Source organism: Musca domestica, unplaced genomic scaffold (assembly GCF_030504385.1).
Source record: "Musca domestica strain aabys unplaced genomic scaffold, Musca_domestica.polishedcontigs.V.1.1 27, whole genome shotgun sequence".
Classification (NCBI taxonomy): Eukaryota; Metazoa; Arthropoda; class Insecta; order Diptera; family Muscidae; genus Musca; species Musca domestica.
The window spans coordinates 8,640,869-8,666,475 of NW_026712286.1; the positions used below are offsets into that span (position 1 = coordinate 8,640,869).

The 25,607-nt window shown below is 34.8% G+C and overlaps 1 protein-coding gene across 2 annotated transcripts in view; it reads right to left on the reverse strand.

The window, feature by feature from the left end:
• The window catches only part of LOC101899172 (nuclear hormone receptor FTZ-F1), a 180,673-nt gene that overhangs the window by 145,677 nt on the left and 9,389 nt on the right, over positions 1-25,607 (reverse strand). For both annotated transcript variants that reach the window (XM_059124017.1, XM_005180590.4), the window contains exon 3: positions 18,744-20,279. In XM_059124017.1, the coding sequence (XP_058980000.1) occupies positions 18,744-20,262 (1,519 nt within the window). In that variant the 5' untranslated portion in view covers positions 20,263-20,279. The remainder of the gene's footprint in view (positions 1-18,743; positions 20,280-25,607) is intronic.

Below are 25,607 nucleotides of genomic sequence, written 5' to 3' on the forward strand. Positions count from 1 at the left end.
AACTAAAACCGCTCATAAAATACGAAAGAAGCATCCGATCCATTTAAAATTTCACACATCTCAATGATTTTATTCAGACAACAACTGGTGTGAAGATGATAGCTATTGGACAAGTCCTTCTGGTACCTCTCCCACAACGGGTTAAAATTTTTGAATAATTATAACCGTCATAAAATGCAAAATAAGCATCCGACTCTCTTCAAACTTCACACATCCTTATATTTCTACTTACACAATATCTGGCGAGAAGATGGTAGATATCGGCTCACTCCTTCTGGTATCTTCCCCACAAAGTGGTCAAAATTTTGAATAATTAAAACTCTTATAAAATGCGTAATAAGCATCAGATTCCTTTCAAATTTCAAACATCTCAATGATTTTATTTAGACAATAACTGGTGCGAAGATGGTAGATATTGGACAAGTCCTTCTTGTACCTCCTCCACAACGGGTTAAATTTTTTTAATAATTAAAACTCTCATAAAATCCAAAATAAGCATCAGATTCCTTTCAAACTCGGCACATCACAATACTTCTATTCACACAAGATCAGGTGTGAAGATGGAATACATTGGACCACTCCCTCACGTACCTCCCCCACAACGGGTTACAATTTTTGGATAATTCAAAGTCTCAAAAAATCCGAAATACTACTCCGATTGTCTTCAAATTTCCCACATCGCAATATTTTTATTAAAACAAGATCTACTGTGAAGATGATAGATATCGGTCGATTCCTTCTGGTACCAGCCCCACAAGGGGTCAACATTTTTGATTAAGCAAAACGCTCTTAAAATGTAAAATAACCGGTATTGGCTGAGCGTACACATCGGCCGGCAAAACCTACTATTAGATTGATCATTATTTACATTTATTTGTTTCCTTTTAATTATTAAAAATTATTTTAAAGAACTATTTTTAATTAAAAAAAATAATCCCCCAAAAAATCCTCCTTTTTTCCCATTAAAAATGTCCCATTATTTGCATGTGGCATCTCCCTTTCCCTTTCTGTCTCAGGAAAAAAAAAACATGCATTCACAATAGCCATTGATGTTACCTTGCCTTACAATTGTGAATTATGAAAAAAAAAAAAACTGTAACGAAAACCAACTAATAATGCATGCAATGTGAGCTCTCACTCTCTTTCTCCTTACAACCTCTCCCACAAAACACTGTAATTTCATGCAGCCACCCAAACCACCCACACACGGCACTCACATTGCACTGCTCGTGAATCTCAACACAACAAACATGGCCTCAGCCGACAAAGTAAAGCTTTGGCCCAAAGCCGACTGCCTTCTACTCTCGCAATGTGTCTCTCTTTCTCTTTGCGGCTCTTTACCAATCAACCAACCACCCACCCAAGTTCACCCATCATCAGCCACAACAAAACAACGATTCAAGTCAGTGATGTGGTGGTGTGGTAAAGGAGGAGAGGAGAATGTGTGTCTTTGGGTTTGTGTGTGTGTGAGTGTTTCTGTGCTTCAGTTGTAGAAGCCAGAATGTGGCACAAGGTCAGTTTGACACGACCCACTGGCATAGATTTAGTAAAAATTTGTGTTTGTTGTTATTCGTGTTGTTGGTGGAATATTTTTGTGTTGTCGTTTCGTATTTTATTATTTATTTATTTTTTTATTTTTATTTATATTATCTTGTTTGTTTTTTGTTGTTGTTGTTCGTTGCATTGAGTGTTAAGGTTAAATGTGCAACAACAATGACAATAACAACAGACACCGATAAATGCATTTCTCTAATGTTGTTTTCCTTGCCTCGAGTCTGATGTTACTCAGCTCTGCTCTGCCAGTTAGTAGTCAACTACTCTCCCCACCTCCCACTCCCACTCTCTCTTTCGCACTTACGCTCTATTGTAAGCGTCTCTCAAACCCCATTCATTAGAGTTAGGCAGACGATGTTGCCCATTTGTCTGTGCTGCTGCATTGTTGCATATCTATGCCGTGTTGTTGTTTTTGTTGTTGTAACTAGCTGTCTTGTTATAACTTAATTAGAATTTATTTCTATTTAATTAAATTATTCTATAATTCTGTTCTAGGTTAAATGCAGTTGTTGTTTTTTGTTGAGACGCTGTTGGCTCACGCATCACTGAATGGCTGCAAAACAAAACCGAAATGGCAGTACCAACAACAACAACAATCGCAATTAGAAAAAATTACATTTTTGACGGTCAGTTTTTAGTTGTTGTGAAATCACTTTGGCCATATTGACAGGTTGATTGATTAAGATTGATAGAAATAATCAAACTAATGCAATTGAGAGAAGTTGGCGGAGAGAGAGAGGGAGAGTTAAGGGGAAGAGATTACTCATAGCAAACAAATCGTAGGCTTAATGAAAGGAGAATGCAATTCGGGGAGTAAAGGCAATTTCGAAACCTCGTGGGGGCATTAAAACATAATGTAGATTTCTCAAATATTTTTTTATCGAGATTTTTAACAAACGTGGATTTTTTAAAAATATATTTTTTTCAAGTTTTTAACAAACGTGGATTTTTTAAAAAATATTTTTTCAATTTTTAAACAAACGTGGATTTTTAAAAAAAATATTTTTTCAAGTTTTTAACAAACGTGAATTTTTTAAAAAATATTTTTTCAAGTTTTTAGCAAACGTGGATTTTTTAAAAAATATTTTTTCAAGTTTTTAACTAATGTGGATTTTAAAACAAATATTTTTTCAAGTTTTTAACTAATGTGGATTTAAAAAAATAATAATTTTTTAAGTTTTTAACAAACGTGGATTTAAAAAAAAATATTTTTTTTTTAAATCTTTAACAAACGTAGATTAAAAAAAATATTTTTTTTAGTTATTAATAAACGTGGATTTTTTTTAAAAATATTTTTTCAAATTTTTACAAAACTTCGATTATTTTAAAAAATATTTTTTCAATTTTTTATAAAACGTGGATTTTTTGGAAAATATTTTTTCGAATTTTTAACAAACGTGGATTTGTTAAAAAATATTTTTTCAAGTGTTTAACCAACGTGGATTTTTCAAAAAAATATTTTCCAATTTTTTATAAAACGTGGATTTTTTAAAAAATATTTTTTCAAGTTTTTAACAAACGTGGATTTTTTAAAAATTAATTTTTCAAGTTTTTAACAAACGTGGATTTTTTAAAAATTAATTTTTCAAGTTTTTAACAAACGTGGATTTTTTAAAAAATATTTTTCAAGTTATTAACTAACGTGGATTTTTTAATTTTTTATAAAACGTGGATTTTTAAAAATATTTCTTCAAGTTCTTAACTAACATGGATTTAAATAAATAATTAAATAATTTTTAAAATTTTCATAAAATCTGAAATTTTTGAAAAATAATTTTTCAAATTTTTTTATAAAATCTGAAATATTTAAAAAAAAATAATTTTTCAAATTTTAATAAAATCTGAAATTTTCTGAAAATATTTTTTTCAAATTTTTTATAAAACAAAGATATTTTCAAAAAGGCCCAAACTTAGAATTTCTCAGATTTTTATCAAAATTAGATCGAGTTCACACTTTCCCGTACCTTCCCCACAATAGGTCAACATTTTCACAGAAAATGATTTACATCATAGAACAAGAAAGGATCATCCAATTTTGTGCAAACTTCTTACGTGCCAATATTTTCATCAATGCTAGGTGAGGTGCGAAAATGGACAATATTGGACAACTCCTTTTGGTACCCTCCCCACAAGGGGTTGAAAAATTCGAATAATTAAAATGCTCATAAAATCCGAAATAAGCATCTGATTGTTTCCAAACTTCACACATTGTAATATTTCTACTAACACAAGATCTGGTGTGAAGATGATATACATCGGCCCACTCCTTCTGGTACCTCCCCCACAAAGGGGTCAAAATTTTGAAAAATCAAAAATGCTCATAAAATGGAAAATAAGCATCAGATTCTTTCTAAACTTCACACATTCCCATATTTTTATTAACACAAATCTGCTGTGATCTGCTGTGAAGATGATAGATATCGGACCACTCCTTCTAGTACCTCCCACACAAAGGGGTCAAAATTTTGAAAAATCAAAAATGCTCATAAAATGCAAAATAAGCATCAGAATCTTTTCAAATTTCACACATCTTAATATTTTTACTAGCATAAGATCTGGTATGAAGAGCGAAGGGAACGGATCACTCCTTCTGGTACCTCCCCCAAAAAGGAGTCAAAATTTTGAAAAATCAAAAATGCTCACAAAATGCGATATAAGCATCCGATTCGTTTAAAATTTCGCACATCTCAATATTTCTACTAGCATAAGATCTGATGTGAAGATGATAGACATCGGCCCGCTCCTTCTGGTACCTCCCTCACAAAGCGGTCGAAACTTTGAAAAAGAGAAAATGTTCTTACAATACGAAATAAACATCCGATTTATTTCAAATTTCAGACATCTGAATATTTCTACTAACACAAGATCTGATAAGAAGATGGTAAATATAGGTCCACTCCTTCTGGTGCCTCCCCCATAAAGTGGTCAAAATTCTGAAAAACCAAAAATGCTCATAAAATGCTTTATAAATACCCGATCCTCTTTAAATTTTACACATCGTAATATTTCTACTAACTCAACATCTGATGTGAAAATGATAGACATCGGCCCACTCCTTCTGGTACCTGCCCCACAAAGTGGTCAAAATGTTGAAAAATCAAAAATATTCATAAAATGCGAAATAAGCATCCAACCGTTTTAAAATTTCGCACATCTTAATATTTCTACTAGCATAAGATCTGGTGTAAAGATGGAGTATATTGGACCACTCCTTCTGGTACCTCCCCCACAAAGGGGTCAACATTTTAAATTACTAAAATGCTCAGAAAATGCGAATTAACCACTTACAACCCAAGTTGACATCCAAATTCCCTCGAAGAACCAATTTCTAGGCTCAGAAATTCAATATAAAATTTTTGAGTCCTTCTAAGTATGCACTTTTACAAGAAAACCGCTTCCAAACTCCCTCGAAGGACCATAAATTGAAAAAAGGTTTAAATTTGGAATTTTTATTTATTTATTTATTTATTTTTTTTTTTTTTTTTGAATGCCTCGAAGGTCTTTTTTCGTGGAGACATTTTTAAGCTTAATTTCCTAATCTGCTCAATTTTCCATTTTTTTAAGATAATTTTTCTTTTCGTGGCTCGAAGGACCATTTTCCGCCTTTCAATTATGGGGTTTCTAGGTTTTTCAATTTTAACTGGCTTTCAATGCCACATTCCGAAATGCCAAATCTGGAATTAAATTTTATTCATTTTTAATTATTTAAATCATAATTTATTTACAATTGCCAAGAGAGTATTGTTGTGAGACCTTTGTCCTTTAAAGTTTCATCTTTCAAATGACCTTGGCAAACAGAAGCGCACCGAACAAAGTTACTGCGAATGTAGTTCAATGTTAACTCTCTGTGTGTGTGAGTGCATGTGTGTGTTTGATATTTGCCATATCCTTGAAACACTGGCTGACTGACGGACGATGATAATAAATATGGTAACCTTGTAACAAACACCTGTACGAGTCCTTCAAACCAAAATGTATGCACCTCTCATTCGAGGACAAATGCATAAAGAGGCATAGACAACAACAACAACACAAAAAAGCCCAGTGAAGCATAACCGGGGCAGAGCAGCAGCAAAATACAATAACATAAATCAGTGGGAGAGATAGGGGAAGAGAGGGGGAGGGAAAGAGAGGGAGGAGGAGGTATAGATGGAGTGGGTGGTTTGGCTGGCCCATGCAAAACAATGCAACGTCATTTGAGAGATGTTCGTTTGCGAACACCTTGAGTGTCGTGACATTTTCATTCAAAACAACAAAACTTAGCAGACAACCTGCCCCCCTAACAATGACCTTGCCGTAGAAAAATGCAATGCAGCGTAGGAAAAAGAAGAAGAACCCAAGACCGACAACAAAACAACATCACATCAGGTTGTTGTTGTTATGGAAGCCAATAAAAATCGAAATATCACCAGTCACCCAAACACAACTCAGAGAACCTCACATGAGCGATAGAGAGGGAGAGAGCCCGTGCATGAAAGAGAAAGCAATAGCATAGAATTATGGGATGTGTGTCAATGTCAGGTTAACCCTGGCCTGATTTTGGCCAAAACAAGTGCGCCATTTTTTTTTTTTTTTTTTTTTTTGAGGCTTGCACTACCCACCGCACACAGAACACCACACACAACAAGTTGCATTGCCTTGTATGATGAGGAGAGAAGAGAAGATGTGGCGAGAGAGAGAGAGAGAGAGAGAGGGCGAGGAATAGGTAATTGCATCTATCTAATGTTGGAGCACAGACACACACACAAAGTCGGTCTGGCAACCTTGTAATGCATTGACGAACAACAACAAACAACAACAACATTGAAGTGCATTACGAACCACAACAACAATGGCGGCGACGACGACGGCGTCTCGACCACCACTAATTAATTTCAAACTTTCGCCACACAGAACAAAACAGAGAGCGAGAGAGAGAGGGAAGGAGAGAGAAAACCATAGAGAGGGAGGGAGAGAGCCACCTCAGAAACCAGATGACTTTGGCAAACATTATTAGCCGCTGACGACATTATGCCGTCGCCACCATTACCCCAACGCAGCCGTTGCTTTGGTTTGTTTTGGTTGACTTTGACCCATTTTTGTTGTCCCAAAGACGACGCTGATGAGCGCTTGTTGCACTGCCACACCGGTAGCGGTAGCGGTGGGGAAGCACACACACACACACACACATACTCAGAGAGAGGCAATCAAACAACTGAATAAATGACTGACTGGCAGACAGCTTGACTGACTGACACACCGACTGTACTCGATGCATGTTTGATGGCCAACCAAGTGCAGCCGAGCTGTTGTATGTGTGTGAGGCGGCGTCGTGTTGGATATACTCGTCGTCGTCGCATGTTTGTTGTTTGTTTATGTTTTCGTTTTGTTGTTGTTTGGTTTTTTTCTTCTTCTGTTTTTCATAGCGCAAAAGTAGATCAATGTCAGGTGTAGAATACTTGTTACAACAATGAAATAATAACAACAACAACAACTACTAACTAAATTAAATTATTTGTAAACAAAAACAACAAAAAACAAAGCCTAGCCAAATATGTAAGGCAATAGAATTTTTAAAGACGGTTGGAGCCCGAGAGTTGTGTCAGAGAGAGAGAGAGAGAGAGGAAGAAGTTAATCGAAGGACCAAAAAAAAACAAAAAACAAAGCCTAGCCAAATATGTAAGGCATTAGATTTAAAAAAAAATGTTGGAGCCCGAGAGATGTGGTTGAGAGAGAGGAGGAGGCTCGAAGGATCATTTTCATTCATAACTAAATTCCATTTAAACAAGAAGAGGCAATTTTTATTTAAAATTTAATTTTAAATTTCCTCGAAAGACCAAAAAAAAACAAAACAAAGCCTAGCCAAATATGTAAGGCATTAGAATTTTAAAAGAAGGTTGGAGCCCGAGAGAAGTGGCTAAAAGAGAGAGGAGGAGGCTCGAAGGACCATTTTTATTCATAACTTAATAATTTTTTAATGAAGAAGTATTTTCTTAGAAAAATAGAATTTTAAATTCCCTCGAAGGACCATTTCCTTCAGGTTAATAATTTTAATTTTCCTCGAAGGACCATTTCCCAGGGACGGAAATGCCATACATCGACGTGAAACCGTGTTTGAAAGCGTAAATTCTAAATGGGGATTTTTTAGAAAATATTTTTTCAAGTTTTTCTCAACGTTTATTTCTTAAAAGATTTTTTTTCAAGTTTTACAGAAATTGGGGATTTTTTAAAAAAATATTTTTTTTTGTTTTTTTCTCAAATTTCCAATTAACGTCTATTTTTTTAAAGATATTTTTTCTAGTTTTATAAAAAATTGGATTAAAAAAAATTTTTTTTTACGTTTTTTTTTTTCAAAGTGTTTTTTTAAAAAATGTTTTTTTAGTTTTTTTTTAAACGGTGTTTTTAAAAAAAAAATATTTTTTCTAATTTTATAAGAATTATTTTTTTTAAAATTCAAAATTTTTCTCTACGTGTATTTCTTGAAAAAAATATTTTTCTAGTTGTAAAAAAAAATGGATTTTTAAAAATATATATTTTTTTTATTTTTTTTTTTTCACCATTTATTTTTTAAAGAATACCTTTCAATTTTTCTTATTTTTTTCCTTTTTAAAAAATATTTTTTCTAGTTTCATAAAAAAATTGGATATTTTAAAAAATATTTTTTTTAAGTTTTTTTTTTCAACCTGTTTTTCGTAATAAATGTTTTTTAACTTCTTTCTCAAAGGGTATTTAAAAAATATATATTTTTTTAAGGGTTTTACTTAAGGTGTATTATATAAAAGTTATTATTTCTAGTTTAATAAAAATTATTTTTTTAAATTCAAAATTTTTCTCAACAAATAATGGATTTTTGAAAAAAATATTTTTTTTTTACTTTTTTCTCATTTTTTTAATAACTATTTTTTCCCATTTTTAATGTGAAATTAAACTTCAAATTCTCGTGAAGGACCATCGTCATTAGGGAATTCATTTAAATTTTCCTCGAAGGACCATTTGCCAGGGTCGGAAATGCTATATATCGACGAAAGCGTATATTCCTAAGGTGGAGTTTTAGAAATATTTCTTCTTAATATGTATTTTTTAAAAGAAAAAATTTTAATTTTATAAAATATGATGTTTTTTAAAATAAATATTTTCTTAAGTTTTTTTCTCTATGTGAATTTAAAAGAAACATTCTTTCAAGTGGATTTAAAAAAAAAGGCGTTAGAAGAAAAAAAAATTAAGAGGGTCGGAACACTGGAGAGATTTGATAAAGAGGTGGTTACAAACTGTACCCTTAGTCGAAGGACCAATTTCATTCAGAACTAAATACTTTTTAAACAAGAAAATACCAATTTACCAATACCAATTTGCCAGAGTCTTGAAGGGTCATTTGCAAGGTGTCGAAAAATTCAAAAGGCCGACTAAAATCCGTGTTTTTAAGTGTGAATCACAGTTTTTCCTCACACAAATTCCCTCGAAGGACCATTTTCAAGGGTCAGAAGTTTTGGAACTTGATGAAAAACTTAACATAACAATACAACGAAGTATAATTTCCATAATAGATTCCCTTTTACTTTTCTATTTTTAATCTCCCTTGATTTTCGAAAGTCTCTCTCTCGAAGAACCATTTTCCAGGGTACGGAAAACACGATATTTATGGAAGATCAGTGTGGTAACTAAATTTTTTTTTGTATTTTTAGTCTCCATTGAATTCAAAACAACATCGAAGGACCATTTCTGTAAATCTTTTGAGTTTTGAAATTCTCTCTCCCTAGAAGGACCATTTTCCAGGGTACGGAAAACAAGACATTTATGAAATACCAGTGTGGTAACTAAATTCAGAAAAGAAATATTTTATTTTTGGCCATTTTGTATTTATTTATTTTTTGAGTCCGACTAGATTTACTGTGGGAAGACGTATTTTTCACCAAGTCGAAGGACCATATTTCATGCCCAACATGCATGTTTGCAGCAGGGTTTCTCACGCGTTGACAAATAACTACTCATTTGATGTAGACACTGTCTGACCTTCTATGCGAAAAAAGTGGCAGAACGTAACATTTACTGAAGCATAACATAAATTTCCAAGCAAAAATGAGTGCAGGAGTGAGAGTGATTCAACGCCAGCTCCTCTAGAAACCTCTCCCCACCTCTAGAAAATAAAAAACAATCAAATGTTTTACGTTTAGCCACACTGGCTCTGCTTTGCCAGCGTTGGCAGAGCTGCAATGCAGTTGTAAATGCATTTGGCTCACTGTCTCAACGTCGGTCTGGTGTCGTCGTCATGAACGTCGCCGCGCCACTGTCGTCGCTGCTGTCTCGTTGTCATAGAAACATCCTTGTATCCAATCTCGTGTGTATTAGAAACACCGCTTGAGCTTGACCTAAATTCTCAATGCAATTGAATAAACAACAGCAACAACGACAACAACAAGTAGTTGTAGAACACACATATTTTTTTGTTATTGGTGAAAACGGCCAGAGCGTCATGTTCTAATTGCAAAACAGTTGTGTGCATATGGAGGGCGAACAAGCAAAGGGGAGGGCACTGCCACCGCACTCAATCCGGCTAAACAGCCGACCGACACAACACCCAACTGCAACAACATGTTGGATATTTTTAGTTAACTACGCCGCAAAAAGTTGCTGGTGCTGAAGGCTTGCAGGGAGGAGAGAGGGGAGGGAATGTGAAGGCGACAGGGTTGAACAACAAATGCATTCTGAGTTTCACTGGAAATAAGCCGTAGAAATTCAAGCAATGGAAGGCCTTAAAGAAAATCCTAAATTAAGCTTGAGCTCCAAGTGGGCCAATGTGATTTAAAAGTGAGTATTTCATGATTTTTCATCGCATCGAAGGACCAAATTTCATGCACAGACATGGTTGAGGGGTTCCCAAATGTTGGCCAATTGGAGAATCTGGGAAAGTAGGGGATACTGCTTTACAATAATGGCGGTTTGGAGTTATCTTCCAAGCAAACACAAGCTTTAAAAGTAAAAATTTGAGTTTTTTTCTCAAGTCGAAGGACCAAATTTCATGCATAAGCATGTTTCAAGCAATCACAAAAATTTAGAAGATGGAGATTCTTGGAAAGCCATGTTTATTTCATTCTGGCTTTGATTTAACTTCCAACCGAAAAAATGCCTTTAAATGTTAGGAAATTTTAATTTTCCTGGAAGTCGAAGGACCATTTTTTCCCCAAAATTTAGCAATCGAATATTCTGTGGTGGCAGAGACAACTCCTTTTCAATAATGGGGGCTTTGGAAAGGATCCAACCAAAAATGTCGTTTACATTTTGGCATTTTATAATTTTCTTTATGTCGAAGGACCAAATTTTTTGCATAATCGTGTTTGAAGGTTTCTCAAAGATTGGCAATTGGATAATCTTGAAATTAAAGGGGGGTACTGCTTTACAATAAGGGTCTTTGCAGTTCCCTTACAGCCAAAAACAGTCTTTAAAAGTAAGAATTTGGGTTTTTTCTCAAGTCGAAAGACCAATTTTCAAGCATAACCGTGTTTGAAGGGTTCTCAAAATTTGGCATTTGGAGATTTTTGGAAAGTAGAGATTACTACACTACACGAATGATGCCTTGCGTTACTCTAAAGCTGATAAATTTCTTTAAAAGTTAGGAAATTTTAATTTTTCCATGAAGTCGAAGACCAAATTTTCCCAAAATTCGGCAATCGAATATTCTATGGATGCAGAGATCACTCCTTTAAAATAATGGGACTTTGGAAACGAAGCAACCAAAAAGTTCCTTAAAACGTTAAAATTTTATTTTCGTTAAGTCGAAGGACCAAATGTCGTGTTTGAAGGGTTGTCAAAGTTTAGTAAAAGAAGAATCTGCGAAAGAAGGGGATACTTCTTTGCAATAATGGGGCGTTGGAGTCATCATCCTATCAAAAATGTCTTCAAAAATAAGATTTTTGATTTTTTTCGTCAAGTCGAAGGACCAAATTTCATGCATAAGCATGTTTCAAGCAATCACAAAAATTTAGAAGATGGAGATTCTTGGAAAGCCATGATTATTTCATTCTGGTTTTGATTTACCTTCCAACCGAAAAAATGCTTTAAAAGTTAGGAAATTTTAATTTTTCCATGAAGTCGAAGGACCAAATTTTCCCAAAATTCGGCAATCGAATATTCTGTGGCGGCAGAGATCACTCCTTTACAATAATGGGGCTTTGGAAAGGATCCAACCAAAAATGTCGTTTAAATTTTGGCATTTTAGAATTTTCTTTAAGTCGAAGGACCAAATTTTTTGCATAAGCATGTTTGAGAGGTTCCCAAATAATGGCAATTGGAGAATCTGTGAAAGAAAGTCGTACTGCTTTACAATAATTATCCCTTGCAATTACCTTCCATCCAGAAAATTTACCAAAAAGTTCAAATTTTGACTTTTTGGTCAGGTCAAAGGACCAAAATTCATGCATAATCATGATACAAGTTATTACAAAAATTTAGAAGATGGAGATTCTTGGTAAGCCGAAATTTAATATTTACAAGAATAATGACTTTGAGTTACTTCCAACCGAAAAAATGCCTTTAAAGTAGGAAATTTTAATTTTTCACCAAGTCGAAGGACCAAATTTTCTCAAATTTCGCCAATCGAGTATTCTGTGGAGTTAGGACCACTCTACTTCACAATAATGGGTCTTTGGAAACGTGCTAAACCAAAAATTGCATTTAAATATAGGAATTTCTTAACTTTCCTTGAATCGAAGGACCAAATTTCATGCAAAAACATGTTTTGTGCTGACAAAATTTAACTATTGGAGATTTGGATATAAAGAAGCACAATAATGGTGTCCTGGAGTTACATTCCAAACAAAAAATTACTTAAAAAATAGGATTTTTCAATTTTCCATCAAGTCAAAGGACCAAATGTAATGCACAGACATGTTTGAAGGGTTCTCAAAATGTAATAATTGGAGATTTAGCGGTAAAGACTACTTCTCTACACTCTCAGGGCTCTGGAGTAGCGATCCAGGTAAGAATTCCTTTAATTCCAGGAATTTTAAATTTTCCATCAAGTCGAAGGACCAAATTTCATGCCCAAACATGTTTGACAGGGTTCTCAAAATTTTATAATTGGACATTTGGCGGTAAAGACAACTTATTTACAAAATTCGCTAAGAACTCCTTTTATTCTACGGATTTTAAACTTTTCTTCAAATCGAAGGACCAAATTTCATGCACAAACATGTTTACAAAATTCCCAAATTTTGGTTATTGGAGATTTTTGAAATGCAGTGGCTTCTTCTTTCCATTAAAAGAGCTTTGGAGTAATCTTTCAACTCAGGTTCAGGTTTCAGATTGGATTTCAATACCCTCAGCCATTTGGTTAGAGAGGGTATATATCATTTGATACGGCCAAAACGTGCCTCATCGAAATAACGGCTTCAGAGCCTAGATCTCTTTGGACCAAATCCGTTTCAGGACATTGGGAGTCAATCTAGCGATGTCTATCCCTCTGTCCGCCTGGCTTGTGCGCACGATAACTCATGAAGGAGGTGTCCAATTTGGTCCAGACTTGGTACATCGTAATATTATTGTCAAACTTGGAACGTGTTCGGAGATGGGCAATATCGGTCCACTCCTTCTGGTACCTGTCCCACAAGAGGGCGATCTTTTCAAAGAAAATATTTTATTGCACAGCAAGAGAAAGGATAATCCTATTTTGCTTAAACTTTGCAAATCCTTATATTTGCGTCAGTGCTAGGTCAGGAGCGAAAATGGACAATATAGGTTCACTCCATCAAGTACCTCCCCCACAAAGGGTCAAAATTTTGAATAAATATAACTGTTATAAAATGTGATGTACGATTCCAATTATCTTCAAATTGAACACATCGCAATATTTCTACCAACAGAAGATGTGGTGTGATTATGGTAGATATCAGACCACCCCTGCTGGTACCTCCCCCACAACCGGTAAAAATTGTTGAATAATTATAAGTCTTATAAAATGCGAAATAATCATTCGATTCTCTTCAAATCTCTCACATCCCAATATTTCTACCAACACAACATCGGTTCTGAAAATGGTAGATATGGGTCCACTCCTTCTTGTACCTCCCCCACAGCGGGTAAAATTTTTTGAAAAATTATAGGTCTCATAGAAAGCGAAATAAGCATTCGATTCTATTCAAATTTCCTATATTCCAATATTTTTACTTACACAAGATTTGGTGCGAAGATGGTAGATATCAGACCACCCCTGCTGGTACCTCCCCCACAACTGGTAAAATTTTTTGAATAATTATGAGTCTTATAAAATGCGAAATAATCATTCAATTCTCTTCAAATTTCTCACATCCCAATATTTCTACCAACACAACATCGGTTCTGAAAATGGTAGGTATGGGTCCACTCCTTCTTGTACCTCCCCCACAGCGGGTAAAATTTTTTTAAAAATTATAGGTCTCATAGAATGCGAAATAAGCATCCGATTATCTTCAAATTTCCTATATTCCAATATTTTTACTCATACAAGATTTGGTGTGAAGATGGTAGATATCGGCCCACTCCTTCTGGTACCTCCCCCACAAAGCGGTCAAAATTTTGATTTTTTCATGAAGCTCATTAAGCGCGAAATTAACATCCGATTAAATTCAGACTTGGCACATCTCAATATTTCCATCAACGCAAGATGTGTTATAAATATGGTACAGATCGGACCATTCCTTCTGGTACCTCCCCCACAAAGGATCAAAGTTTTAAATAACCAAAACTATCATAAAATCCGAAATAAGCATCCGATTCTCTTCATATTTCGCACATCCCATTGTTTCTACCAATACAATATCTGCTGTGGAGATGGGATATAACGGTCCACTCATTCTGGTAACCTCCCCACAAAGGGTTAACGTTATAGAAATGGGCAATATTGGTCCATTCTTTCGGAACCTACTTCATAGAGGGTCAATAATTTGAATAATCATAACAGAAGTCAAAATAAATTTAAATAATCGAATATTGACTGAGTACCCTCAGCAAAACGGAGTGATACCTTGTTTTTATTTAAAAAATCCCATTTTCCCCTAAAAACTTGAATTTCCCCTACTTTAAATGTCAATGCAAAAATTTCCTGACATTTCATTCATAAATTCAGCCATTAGACAACACACAGAAGACGACGAAGAAGATGAAGCACAACAAAAACAACTAAAAACTCAAGGTGAAACACACAGTGCGCCGCCACACACACAATTCGAATCCTCCAACTCTCTTCCCCAAAAGAAAACCGCATTCATGCAATCGCCTAATGCAAGCAAGCAACGGCAGCAAACCAAACAACACAAAATAATCCTCCTACTCCCCAATGCACTCCTAACAACCATAATGCAACAACAGCAGCAGCAGCAACAACAACAACATAATGTTATGTGTGTGCAACAAGTATATTTATAGACTGCTTAACCTTAACCCACTTTTTCTTCTCTCAAATGAAAACCAGCTCAATGTCAAAGCAACAACAACAAGAAAAACAATACGCAAAAAAGGAGGTTACAACAAACCAAACATTAATGTCTGGCAGCCAGCCTGCCTGCCTACTCTCACTTATTTTTTCTCTATAAACCACTTCCCCCACCACCCCCTCTCCCACATTTGGCACACAATTGCATTAGATTACGGTTATGCTGTCATACGATGCACATAACAACGACATAAGCAACAACAATAACAGTTGCAACAACAATTTTTCTCACAATGGCTCCCCATGCCTTAACTGTCGCGCTCTCTCCCTCTCTTTCTCACACACTCACTCACTCCTTTTCTATTGCCTACTCTGTGTGTGTGTACATGAGAAGGAATGTGCATCTCCTCCCCAACATCAATAGAGTCAAAGGAATGAGAAGAAATGAGTACCGGTGAAGTACGTACGACGTGTGTGTGTGTCCATGGCTCTGTGTGTAATGTTTTGTTGGAGACCCAATGTCTTGCTCTCCCTCTCCCACTCTCCCCACGTGTGGGTAACATGGAGTATTGGGTTTGCAATTTCCTTGTAATTCAAAAATTGCATTGAAGGTTATTTGAGACAAAAAAAAGAGGAAAAACAAATATCAAATTAATTAGTCCCTGCTGGGTGGCAGAGAGTTTCAAGGTTAATGGGAGAGGATATAGATGTTTCTGGATTGGAAGAAAAAAATGAGGGTTTATGTTTTCATATAAAAAATTCAAGGATCTCAATGGGAAAAAATAATAGATGGCCACTAATAGTTGAACGATATTAGGTCTGTGCCAGAACCTGCAAGTATCTACTAGACTAGCATTTTTTTTTCCATATCATAAAGGAAAAATCGGTTATCGTAGTCAAAATTTTTATATTCTGGCAGTTCTGATACATACCAAATATGCCAAAAATATTTATCGATAAATTTGGTTATTTATCGAATAAAATTATGTTTTACAACGGTGATGTTATCGATGTCAATGAAAGATAAATTTTTCCGATAACGATAATTTAAGTTTTAGATAAAAAGAAAATGATCATCAATTGCAATAAAAATGGTGGAAAGCAAAATTTATCGTTATCGATAATTATCCTCTCAGCAAATTTATCGATCATATTTTATTCAAATTTTCCAATAGAAAACTTATCGCCGGCATTGATGAGAAAATTAGAAAATATTACCGATACTTTTATGCTGTCGTGATACAATTATGCAGTCGATCGATAAATTTGCCAGAGTCAAATATAATCGATAACGACAATTTTGGCAAAAAAAATTCATAATCGATTTAAATCAATTTCCAGTTGCAAGAATTTACAATAAATTCCGAAAAATATATTTTTTATTTATTTCGAAATAGAATATTTTTTGATAGCAATTTTTGGAAAAAATATCGAAACATCGCAAAGTTTATCGTTATCAATAATTTTGCTCTCAGCAAATTTATCGATCAAATTATATTCAAATTTTTCAATAGAAAATTTATCGCCGGCATTGATGAGAAAATTAAAAAATATTATCGATACTGTTATGCTGCCAATCGATAAATATGCCTGAGAGAAATGTTATCGAAATCGACAATTTTGATAAAAAAAATAATTCACAATCGATTTAAATTAATTTCCCAATTTTAGAAAAGTCTTTCAATAAATTCTCAAAAATAAATTTTTCGATTTATTTCGAAATAGAATATTTTTCGATAACAACTTTTTGGAAAAATTATCGAAATATCGCAAAATTTATCGTTATCGATAATTATCCTCACAGCAAATTTATCGATCAAATTATATTTAAATTTTTCAATAGAAAATTTATCGCCGGCAATGATGAGAAAGTTAGAAAATATTATCGATACTGTTATACTGTCGATCGATAAATATGCCTGAGAGAAATATTATCGATAACGACAATTTTGGTAAAAAAAATAATTCATAATCGATTTAAATTAATTTCCAAATTTAGAAGTTTTTCAATAAATTGCCAATAATACATTTATCGATTTATTTCAAAATAGAACATTTTTCGATAGCAATTATTTAAAAAAGTTATCGAAATATCGAAAATTTATCAAAATATCGAAAATTTATCGAAATTTCAAAAATTTATCGAAATATCGAAAAATTATCGAAATATCAAAAATTTATCGAAATATCAAAAATGTATCGAAATGTCGAAAATTTATCGAAATATCGAAAATTTATCGAAATATCGAAAATTTATCGAAATATCGAAAATTTATCGAATTATCGAAAATTTATCGAAATAGAAAATTAATCGATAGTAATAAATTGGGTTACAAAATATCGATAAAATGTGTGTTTTAGCAGCTTACATGGGCTCTCTTACAATTCTATAACTGTTATAAACATGTTTAACTGTTATACGTCTAATAACTGTTATACACTTGCATAAGTATTGAAAAATTTTATAATGTTATACAATTACCATTGATTGTCACTGATTTTATAACTGTTATACAGTGTCGTACATTATTATTATAACTTTTATACACATGTATAACAATTGTACACTAGTAAAACTGTGGTGTACAGCTGTTTTACAATAGTATACGTGTTATAAGGTACTGTTATACACTTTACAAAACTGTTATACAAGTGTATAATAATTTTTCGAAGAGTATAACAGTTTCACAAAGAGTATAAAAAAAGTGTATAACACTTATACTAGTGCATATCAGCTGGTGCATTACAATTTTACTAGCGTAAAACTGTTATACAAGTGTATAACTGTTATAAATATAACTGTTATACACATTAATAATTTCTATAAACCTTTATAACGTTTGCAAGAATTTATAAAAAATGGAAAAAATCTATAATTGTTATGCATGCGTAAACTATTTCAACATAGGTATAACAGTTGCAAACTGTTATACTCTTGTATAACATGTCAAAAACAAGTAATAAACTGATCAAAACAACTTAAAGCATGGGACAATAACTTTTGTAGTGTTAAAAACAAGTCCCTCATAACTGTTATAAACTGTTATACACAATTATAAGTGCTACAAAAATCCCAGATGTTATAAATTTTCATAACTGCTATACAGTTTTACAATTGTTATAAAGAAAAAAACTGTTATACACTTGTAGAACTGTTATACACTTGTAGAATGGTTATACCCTTGTATAACAGTTATAAAAATATGTTAATATTATAAAAATTTTAACTGTTGAACGCATGTAAACTCTTATATAAACTGTTATATAAACTGTTATACTCCTGTATAACTGTTATACCCTTGTACAACTGCTATAACCTTGTATAACAGTTATAAAAAGTTGTTAATATTATAAAAATTATAAATGTTAAACGCATATAAACGGTTATACAAACTGTTATACTCCTGTATAACTGTTATACCCCTGTATAACAGTTATAAAAATTTGTAAAAGTTATAAAAATTATAACTAATGAACGCATGTAAACTGTTATACATACTGTTATACTCCTGTATAACTGTTATACACATTTTGCAACTGTTATAAATCAATAATATCTTTAAAGCCAGACATATTTTTAAACAAATATTTTCATGTTCAAGCACTCCAAACTGTTATACAACCAATTTTAATAACCTTAAATCATCTGAAAAAGTAATTTGTTTCAAATTTTTTTCAATTATTTTCGTCGTCCTCCTCCATATTTTTTTTTTTTCTTGGAACAGCAGCTCAACAAAATATTGCCAACATTTGATCCCAAAACTGAAATTTCAAATCAAATTCAAATTTTTTTTCGAATCCAACTTACCCGTTCGATCATTGAAGTCCATGTCGATATATTCATCGGATGAGGACATGGAGTCGTCATCATTGCTGTCGGTGCTAATATTCGATGAATTCAGCAGATGATGTTGTTGTTGTTGCTGATGCTGCTGATGTTGTTGAGAAGTTGTTGGCTGTGATGTTGCTGCCCCGGATGGACTATTGCCAAGCGAGTTTTGAGACTGTGGTTGTTGTTGTTGCTGCTGATCATTGGCTGAAGGTACTGCTGTAGCTGTGACTGAACTGTTGTTGGAGCCCTTAAGGGCTCCTCCAATGCTGGTGGGGCTGCTGCTAATGGTGTTTGGGGCGGCGACGGTTGATGAGGTGGGCGTACAGGAACTGGCGGCTAATTCTTCAATACTGTGCATCTGGGAGCGGCTGGTCGGCTGTGACGGTGGCTGAGTTGGCGGCTGGGTTGGTGTTGTTGTTGGTGTACTATGATTATTGTTGTTGTGATTGTTACTGGCAGTGTGTATGGTATTGTTGTTGTTATCATTCCTAAGAGTGGTGGTGGTGGTTGCTGTTGTTGTTGTTATATGGCTATCATTTGTTAAATGGTTGTTGTTGTTGTTGTTGTTATTGCTACTGGCTGTGGTTGTTGTTGTTGTGGTAGAAATAGCATCCATATTGGCCGTATTAATGCCCCGATGATGATTATGACCCACCATGGCAAAGTCGACATAATTCGTCTCCCCACTGGCCTCATTATTGGCTTCCGAACTGGCATTGGAATTGATCAGGAGACCTCCCGTTGAGGTCATGGCTCCCCCTCCGGGTCCTGGCAAATAGTGACGCGTTGTCGTCTCTGTGGCAGTGTTTTGTACTTCTTGAGCCTTCATTGGTATGTGCGGATGATGGGGATGACCCCCATATGAACCCTGTATGGGTTGCGCCGGTGGAGCTGGCGGTGGCTGTTCTCGGCTGAATAGCATTTGAGCAAATTGTGGCACATTAACGGCCATGCCAGAAGAGCCCACAACTTTGGGCAGGACACCCATTAGATTGGTAGCCTCAATGTTGGTTATGAGCGGTGGTAGACTTTTAAAGTTGCTCTCCACATCTGTGGTGGCATTGCCACCACCCATGAGGGGTGGACTACCACCCACACCGCCACCACCACCTCCTACCCCACCATTGGACGGCGGTCCAAACTTCAAATCGCACAGAGCACCCAGCGAAACGCCCGCATCCAGATTAGCATCTATGGCAACATTGCGATGATCCAACATGGTCGACTGTTGAATGCAGGAGGCAAAGGAGCTATAGTCACTCTTGGCCATGGTCATTTCCGGCTTGGCATGATGATGGGCCGACGATGAGTCATACATAAAGCCCGTGGTGCTGGGAGTGCTACCGGCACCCAACATGTGATCTTTGTGATGATGCATGGTGTTGATGTTGTTGTTTTTATTGTTGATATTGTTGTTGTTGTTGCTGTTGCTGTTGTTATTGTTTAAATTACCATAAGCACTGTCCGCCAAGAGGGCCACGGAAAAATGTTCCATATTATTTTGTAACGAAGCTGCAAGAAAATGAGAGGGAGAGAGAGAGAAATATGTTGTTATATTCGGAGAGAAAAAAATAGTTTAAATTAAAAAAAAAAAAAATTAAAAAAAAAATATTTTTTTTCAGAAAATGAAACGAAAAAAAATTCTGGCATGGGATATTACTTTTCAAATATTTACATGTCAAAGTAACCGAAAATAGGGAAGGTGGGGGCAAATTCCTCCTCCTCATTCTCACTTTTCGAAATTTTCGAATAAAGATTCCTAGGAATCCTTGCATTTTAGGTATATAGCGTCTTTGGCAAAATTGTAGATAACAATACAAGGATTATTTAGGTAGCGATTTTTAACCCTCAAGCGAGCCAACAATGGGGTCTTTTTGGTACTTTTTTGAAAATATTGTTCAAAACTCCAATTGAATGGGGTCGTAGCAGGTCAAAATGGGTTCATAGCAAGTTAAAATATTCTACGAAATTATTCGTCATAAAATTCTACTATGGGTCCCAGAAGACGTCAAGAGGCTAAATCTTACTCAAACGCCAGGAAATCATAAAATATGAAAAACACATTTTAGGGTTAAAACCGCACTTTATGTGAGTCTGAGCCAAAATCTCCAACAAAGCATTGTTTTAGAGGGATTACGACAAAGACAAAAATATTCTCCATCAAATTTTATTATGAGTCCCCAAAGAAAGGAAATCTCTATTTCCATTGGATATCAAAAAAAATATGTCCATCAATGTTACCAAAAAAACCGAAAAATATTTCCAATTTTCCTCACACTTTTTGAAATGTTTAAATAAAGATTCCTAGGAATCCTTGCATTTTAGGTCTACAGGGTCTTTGGCAATATTGTAGATAACAATACAAGGATTATTTGGCTAGACATTTTTAACCCTCAAGCGAGCCAACAAAGGGGTCTTTTTGGTACTTTTTTGGAAATATTGTTCAAAACTCCCTTTGAATGAGGTCGTAGCAGGTCAAAATGGGTTCGTAGCAAGTCAAAATATTCTACGAAATTATTCGTCATAAAATTCAACTATGGGTCCCCGAATACGTCAAGAGTCTAAATCTTACCCAAACGCCAGGAATTCATAAAATATGAAAAACACATTTCAGGGTTAGGGCCGCACTTTGTGTGAGTTTGTGCCAAAATCTCCAACAAAGCATTGTTTTAGAGGGATTACGACAAAGACAAAAATATTCCTCATCAAATTTCACTACAAGTCACCAAAGAAAGGAAATCTCTATTTCCACTGGATACCAAAAAACCGAAAAATATTTCCAATTTCTAAGATTTTTCCTCAGACATTTTGGAAATTTTCGAACTTGGATTCCTTGAAATCCGTGCATTTCAGGTCTATAGGGTCTTTGGCAATATTGTAGATAACAATACAAGGATTATTTGGCTAGACATTTTTAACCCTCAAGCGAGCCAAGAAAGGGGTCTTTTTGGTACATTTTTGAAAATATTGCTCAAAATTCCCTTTGAATGGGGTCGTAGCAGGTCAAAATGGATTCGTAGCAAGTCAAAATATTCTACGAAATTATTCGCCATAAAATTTTACTATGGGTCCCAGAAGACGTCTAAAGGCTAAATCTTAACCAAACGCCAGGAATTCATAAAATATTAAAAACACATTTTAGGGTTAAGGCCGCACTTTGTGTGAATTTGTGCCAAAATCTCCAACAGAACATTGTTTTAGAGGGATTACGACAAAGATAAAAATATTCTACATCAAATTTTACTATGAGTCCCCAAAGAAAGAAAATCTCTATTTCCATGCCATGCCAAAAAATATTTCCATCAATGTTGCGAAAAAATCTCGAAAATATTTCCTTTTTTATTTATTTTTTTTTTTTTTGATATTTTTTTTAATTCATATCACATTTATTGAGCTTTTTACTACTCGCCGAAAAGCTCTTTTATTTGTTGATTACTAGCGAAAAAATCCACATCAATATGGCAACACCATTTCCGCTATTATTTAACGGTTGCACATGCGTTGTGATGACGTAGTCGACACCCCAACCAACCCCTCCCAAAAAATGTTTTATCTAAGCAAAGCTATTCGCCTAAAAGCAAAAGCCACGATATGAGGGAGGTGGAAAAAAAGCTCAACTCTACAAACAAGCCAACATGAATGGGTCGTCGATCGATCGCACAAGGAAGTTGTGTGCGGTTCAAGAACAAAAGCAACCAGCAACAAAAATAACAACAATAGCAATAATAACACAAAAACTTCAATGCGAATATGTGTGGCAAAGAGGAGGAAACAAAAAAAAATGATTAAAAGATACGAAACCGAAAACAAAAAGAATGGGGGGAAAACATGGCAAATGAAAGCGAAATCTAGCTTTTGCTGGCTGTGGGTTTGGTGGAACAGAACGAAAACATAACTTCATACATGTGTGTATATAGGTTTGTGTGTCTGATCAGATCTGCGCCTAAAAGAGAGATTTTGTAGGTATCTCATAGAGAAGAACAACAATTATAAGAGATCAGTTAAGCCTGCTAATCAGTGGAAAGATTTTTGTTGCCAAACTCCATTTGTGGAAGATATATTTTCAGCTAGAATCTGCCATCCCTGTGTGGATTTTTTTCACTTCAAAAAAATCAACAGAGGGAATGGCAGGCAAGCCAATTTGGATTGTAGAACAATTTTTGTTGCAAAACGTCCATCTTTATGAAATATATCTTCGGCATAGAAACTCCCAACCCTGGACGCAAATTTTTCACATTCAAAAAGCCAAGAGAAAAAGGGTAAAGACAAGCCGACTAGGATGGTGAGACAAGTTTGCCATGAAACGCCCATCTTCGGGAAATATATATTTTCTGCATTGCAAACTCCCATCCCTGGGCGAAAATTTTTCACATCCGAAAAATCAACAACAGAAATAGCAGTCAATCCGACTCGTATGGTAGAACAATTTTTGTTGCCAAACTCCCATCCATTTATAGAATATATATTTTCTGTATAAAAACTCCCATCCCTGCGTGCATTTTTTTCACATCGAAACCGTTAACAGAAAAAGACTGCAGTTCAGCCGGTTAAAGGTGGAAGATTTTTTTTTGTCAAACAAACATCAATTTGAAATATACTTATCTGTAGAGTAACTCCCATCCCTGGGTGCAATTTTTTCATATCCAAAACGGCAACAGATAAATAGAGCAGCCAATCCGACTATAGGTGGAACAATTTTTGTTACCAAACTCCCCATTTATGTGAAATATATTTATCTGCCTAAAAACTCCCATCCCTGGGCTGATTTTTTTGGACCGAAAAAAGTGCAGTCGACTAGAGGTTGTTCGGTACATCAATTATTGCTATGAAATTTCCATAAATTTTAAATATATTTTTCTGCATTCAAACTCCCATCCCTGACAACAGTTTTTTCACATCCAAAACATCAACAGAAAAAAGGGCAGTCAAGCCGACATGGCTAATAGAAACATTGTTGTTGTCAAACTCCCCATTTATGTGAAATATACTTATCTGCATTAAAACTCCCATCCCTGGATGCAGTTTTTTCAACCGAAAAAAAAGTGCAGTCCATTAGAGGTTGTTCGGTATATCAATTTATGCTATGGAACTCCCATCTTTTTGAAATATATTTATTTGCAGAGAAACTCCCATCCCTGGGTGCAATTTTTTCACATCCAAAAATCAACAGAAAAAATGGCAATCAAGCCGACAAGGCTGGTAGAAACATTTTTGTTGCCAAACTCCCCATTTTTTTTCAAATATATTTTCCTGCATTGAAACTCCCATCCCTGTCGGACATTTTTTCTACCGAAACAAATGCAGCCCATTAGGGGTTCTTCAGTATATAAATTTTTGCTATGAAACTCCCATCAGATTGAAATATACTTATCTGATTTAAAACTCCCATCTCCGGGTCCAATTTTTTCACATCCAAAAAATTTACGGATAAAGGGTAGTCAAGCCAACATGACTGGTATAAAGAATCGTGTTGTTAAACTCCCATGTATTTGAAATATATTTATCTGTTGAAAAACTCCCATCCCTGGGTAAAAATTTTTCACATCCAAATCAACAGAAGAAAGAGCAGCCAAACCGACATGGCTGGTAGAAAAAAGTTTGTGACCAAACTCCCATGTATTTTATATATAATAATTCGCGGAGAAACTCCCATCCCTGGCAGCAATTTTCACACATTCAAAAAATTAACAGAAAAAATAAAATCAAGCCGATTCGGTTTGTGGAAGAAATTTTGTTGCCAAACTCCCCATTTATGTGAAATATTTTTTCTGTATTAAAACTTCCATCCCTGGGCACAATTTTTCAACCAACCAAAAAAGAGCAGTCCATTAGAGGTTTTCCGGAATATCAATGTTTGCTATTAAACTCCCATCAAATTGATTTTTTTCTGCATTCAAACTCCCAGCCCTGGGTGCAATTTTTTTTCACATCCAAAAAGTCAACAGTTAAGCCCAGCCGACTCAGTTGGTACAACAATTTTTTTTTTGCGAAATATAAATTTTCTGCATTGAAACTCCCATCCCTGGGCGCAATTTTTTCACATCCAAAATGACAACAGAAAAGGAGTGCAGTCAAGCCGGCCGTATTTGGAACAATTTTTTGTTGATCAAACTCCCATTTTTTTTAAAATATATTTATCTGCCTAAAAACTCCCATCCCTGGCGGCAATTTTTTTTCATAGCCCAAAATTTAAAGCCATTTATTTCACTTCATTCATTATTTCACAACACTGTTTGATTTTAGAAAACCCCATCCATGAGATTCTCTTCTCTCTAAAATGGCAATCATTCTCACTCTCTCCCTCTCATTATTTACCCTCTCACGAAATTCAAAAAAAAAAAATCATCCATTTCTCGATCCTCTGTTACAGATGCCGTTCATTTTTGTTTAGATTCCGGAAAAAAAAAACCTTCTCCCATTCCCCCTCTCAAATTTTGTGGTTGCTCTTCTCCTCTCTGGGGGGTCCCGTTGTGAGGGGGACCTCTTTATCGCTCTTTCGTTGTTGCTCACATTATTTGCACTCCATGTACTGCAATTTGCGAATTTTTTATTGTCGGTGTGTGCAGATGTGTGTGAGTGTGTTTGTTTGCCTTCTACGAATTCATAGAATTGAATGAACGCAAATGGAGGAGGGAATGATGACAGAACTTTGTGAGAAGACTTGTGTTTTTGTTATGGCATTTCTCGACTGGTTATTTCATTCTGACATTCGTTGCAACAGTAGTAACCGTACTCAAAGAGCTTTAGAAAAAAAAAAAGCAAAATAAAACAACAAAAATCCGCCTAAGGCATAAGGGGGACGGCCGAGAGTTGGGGAGTAGCATTGAAGACAGGCAGGCC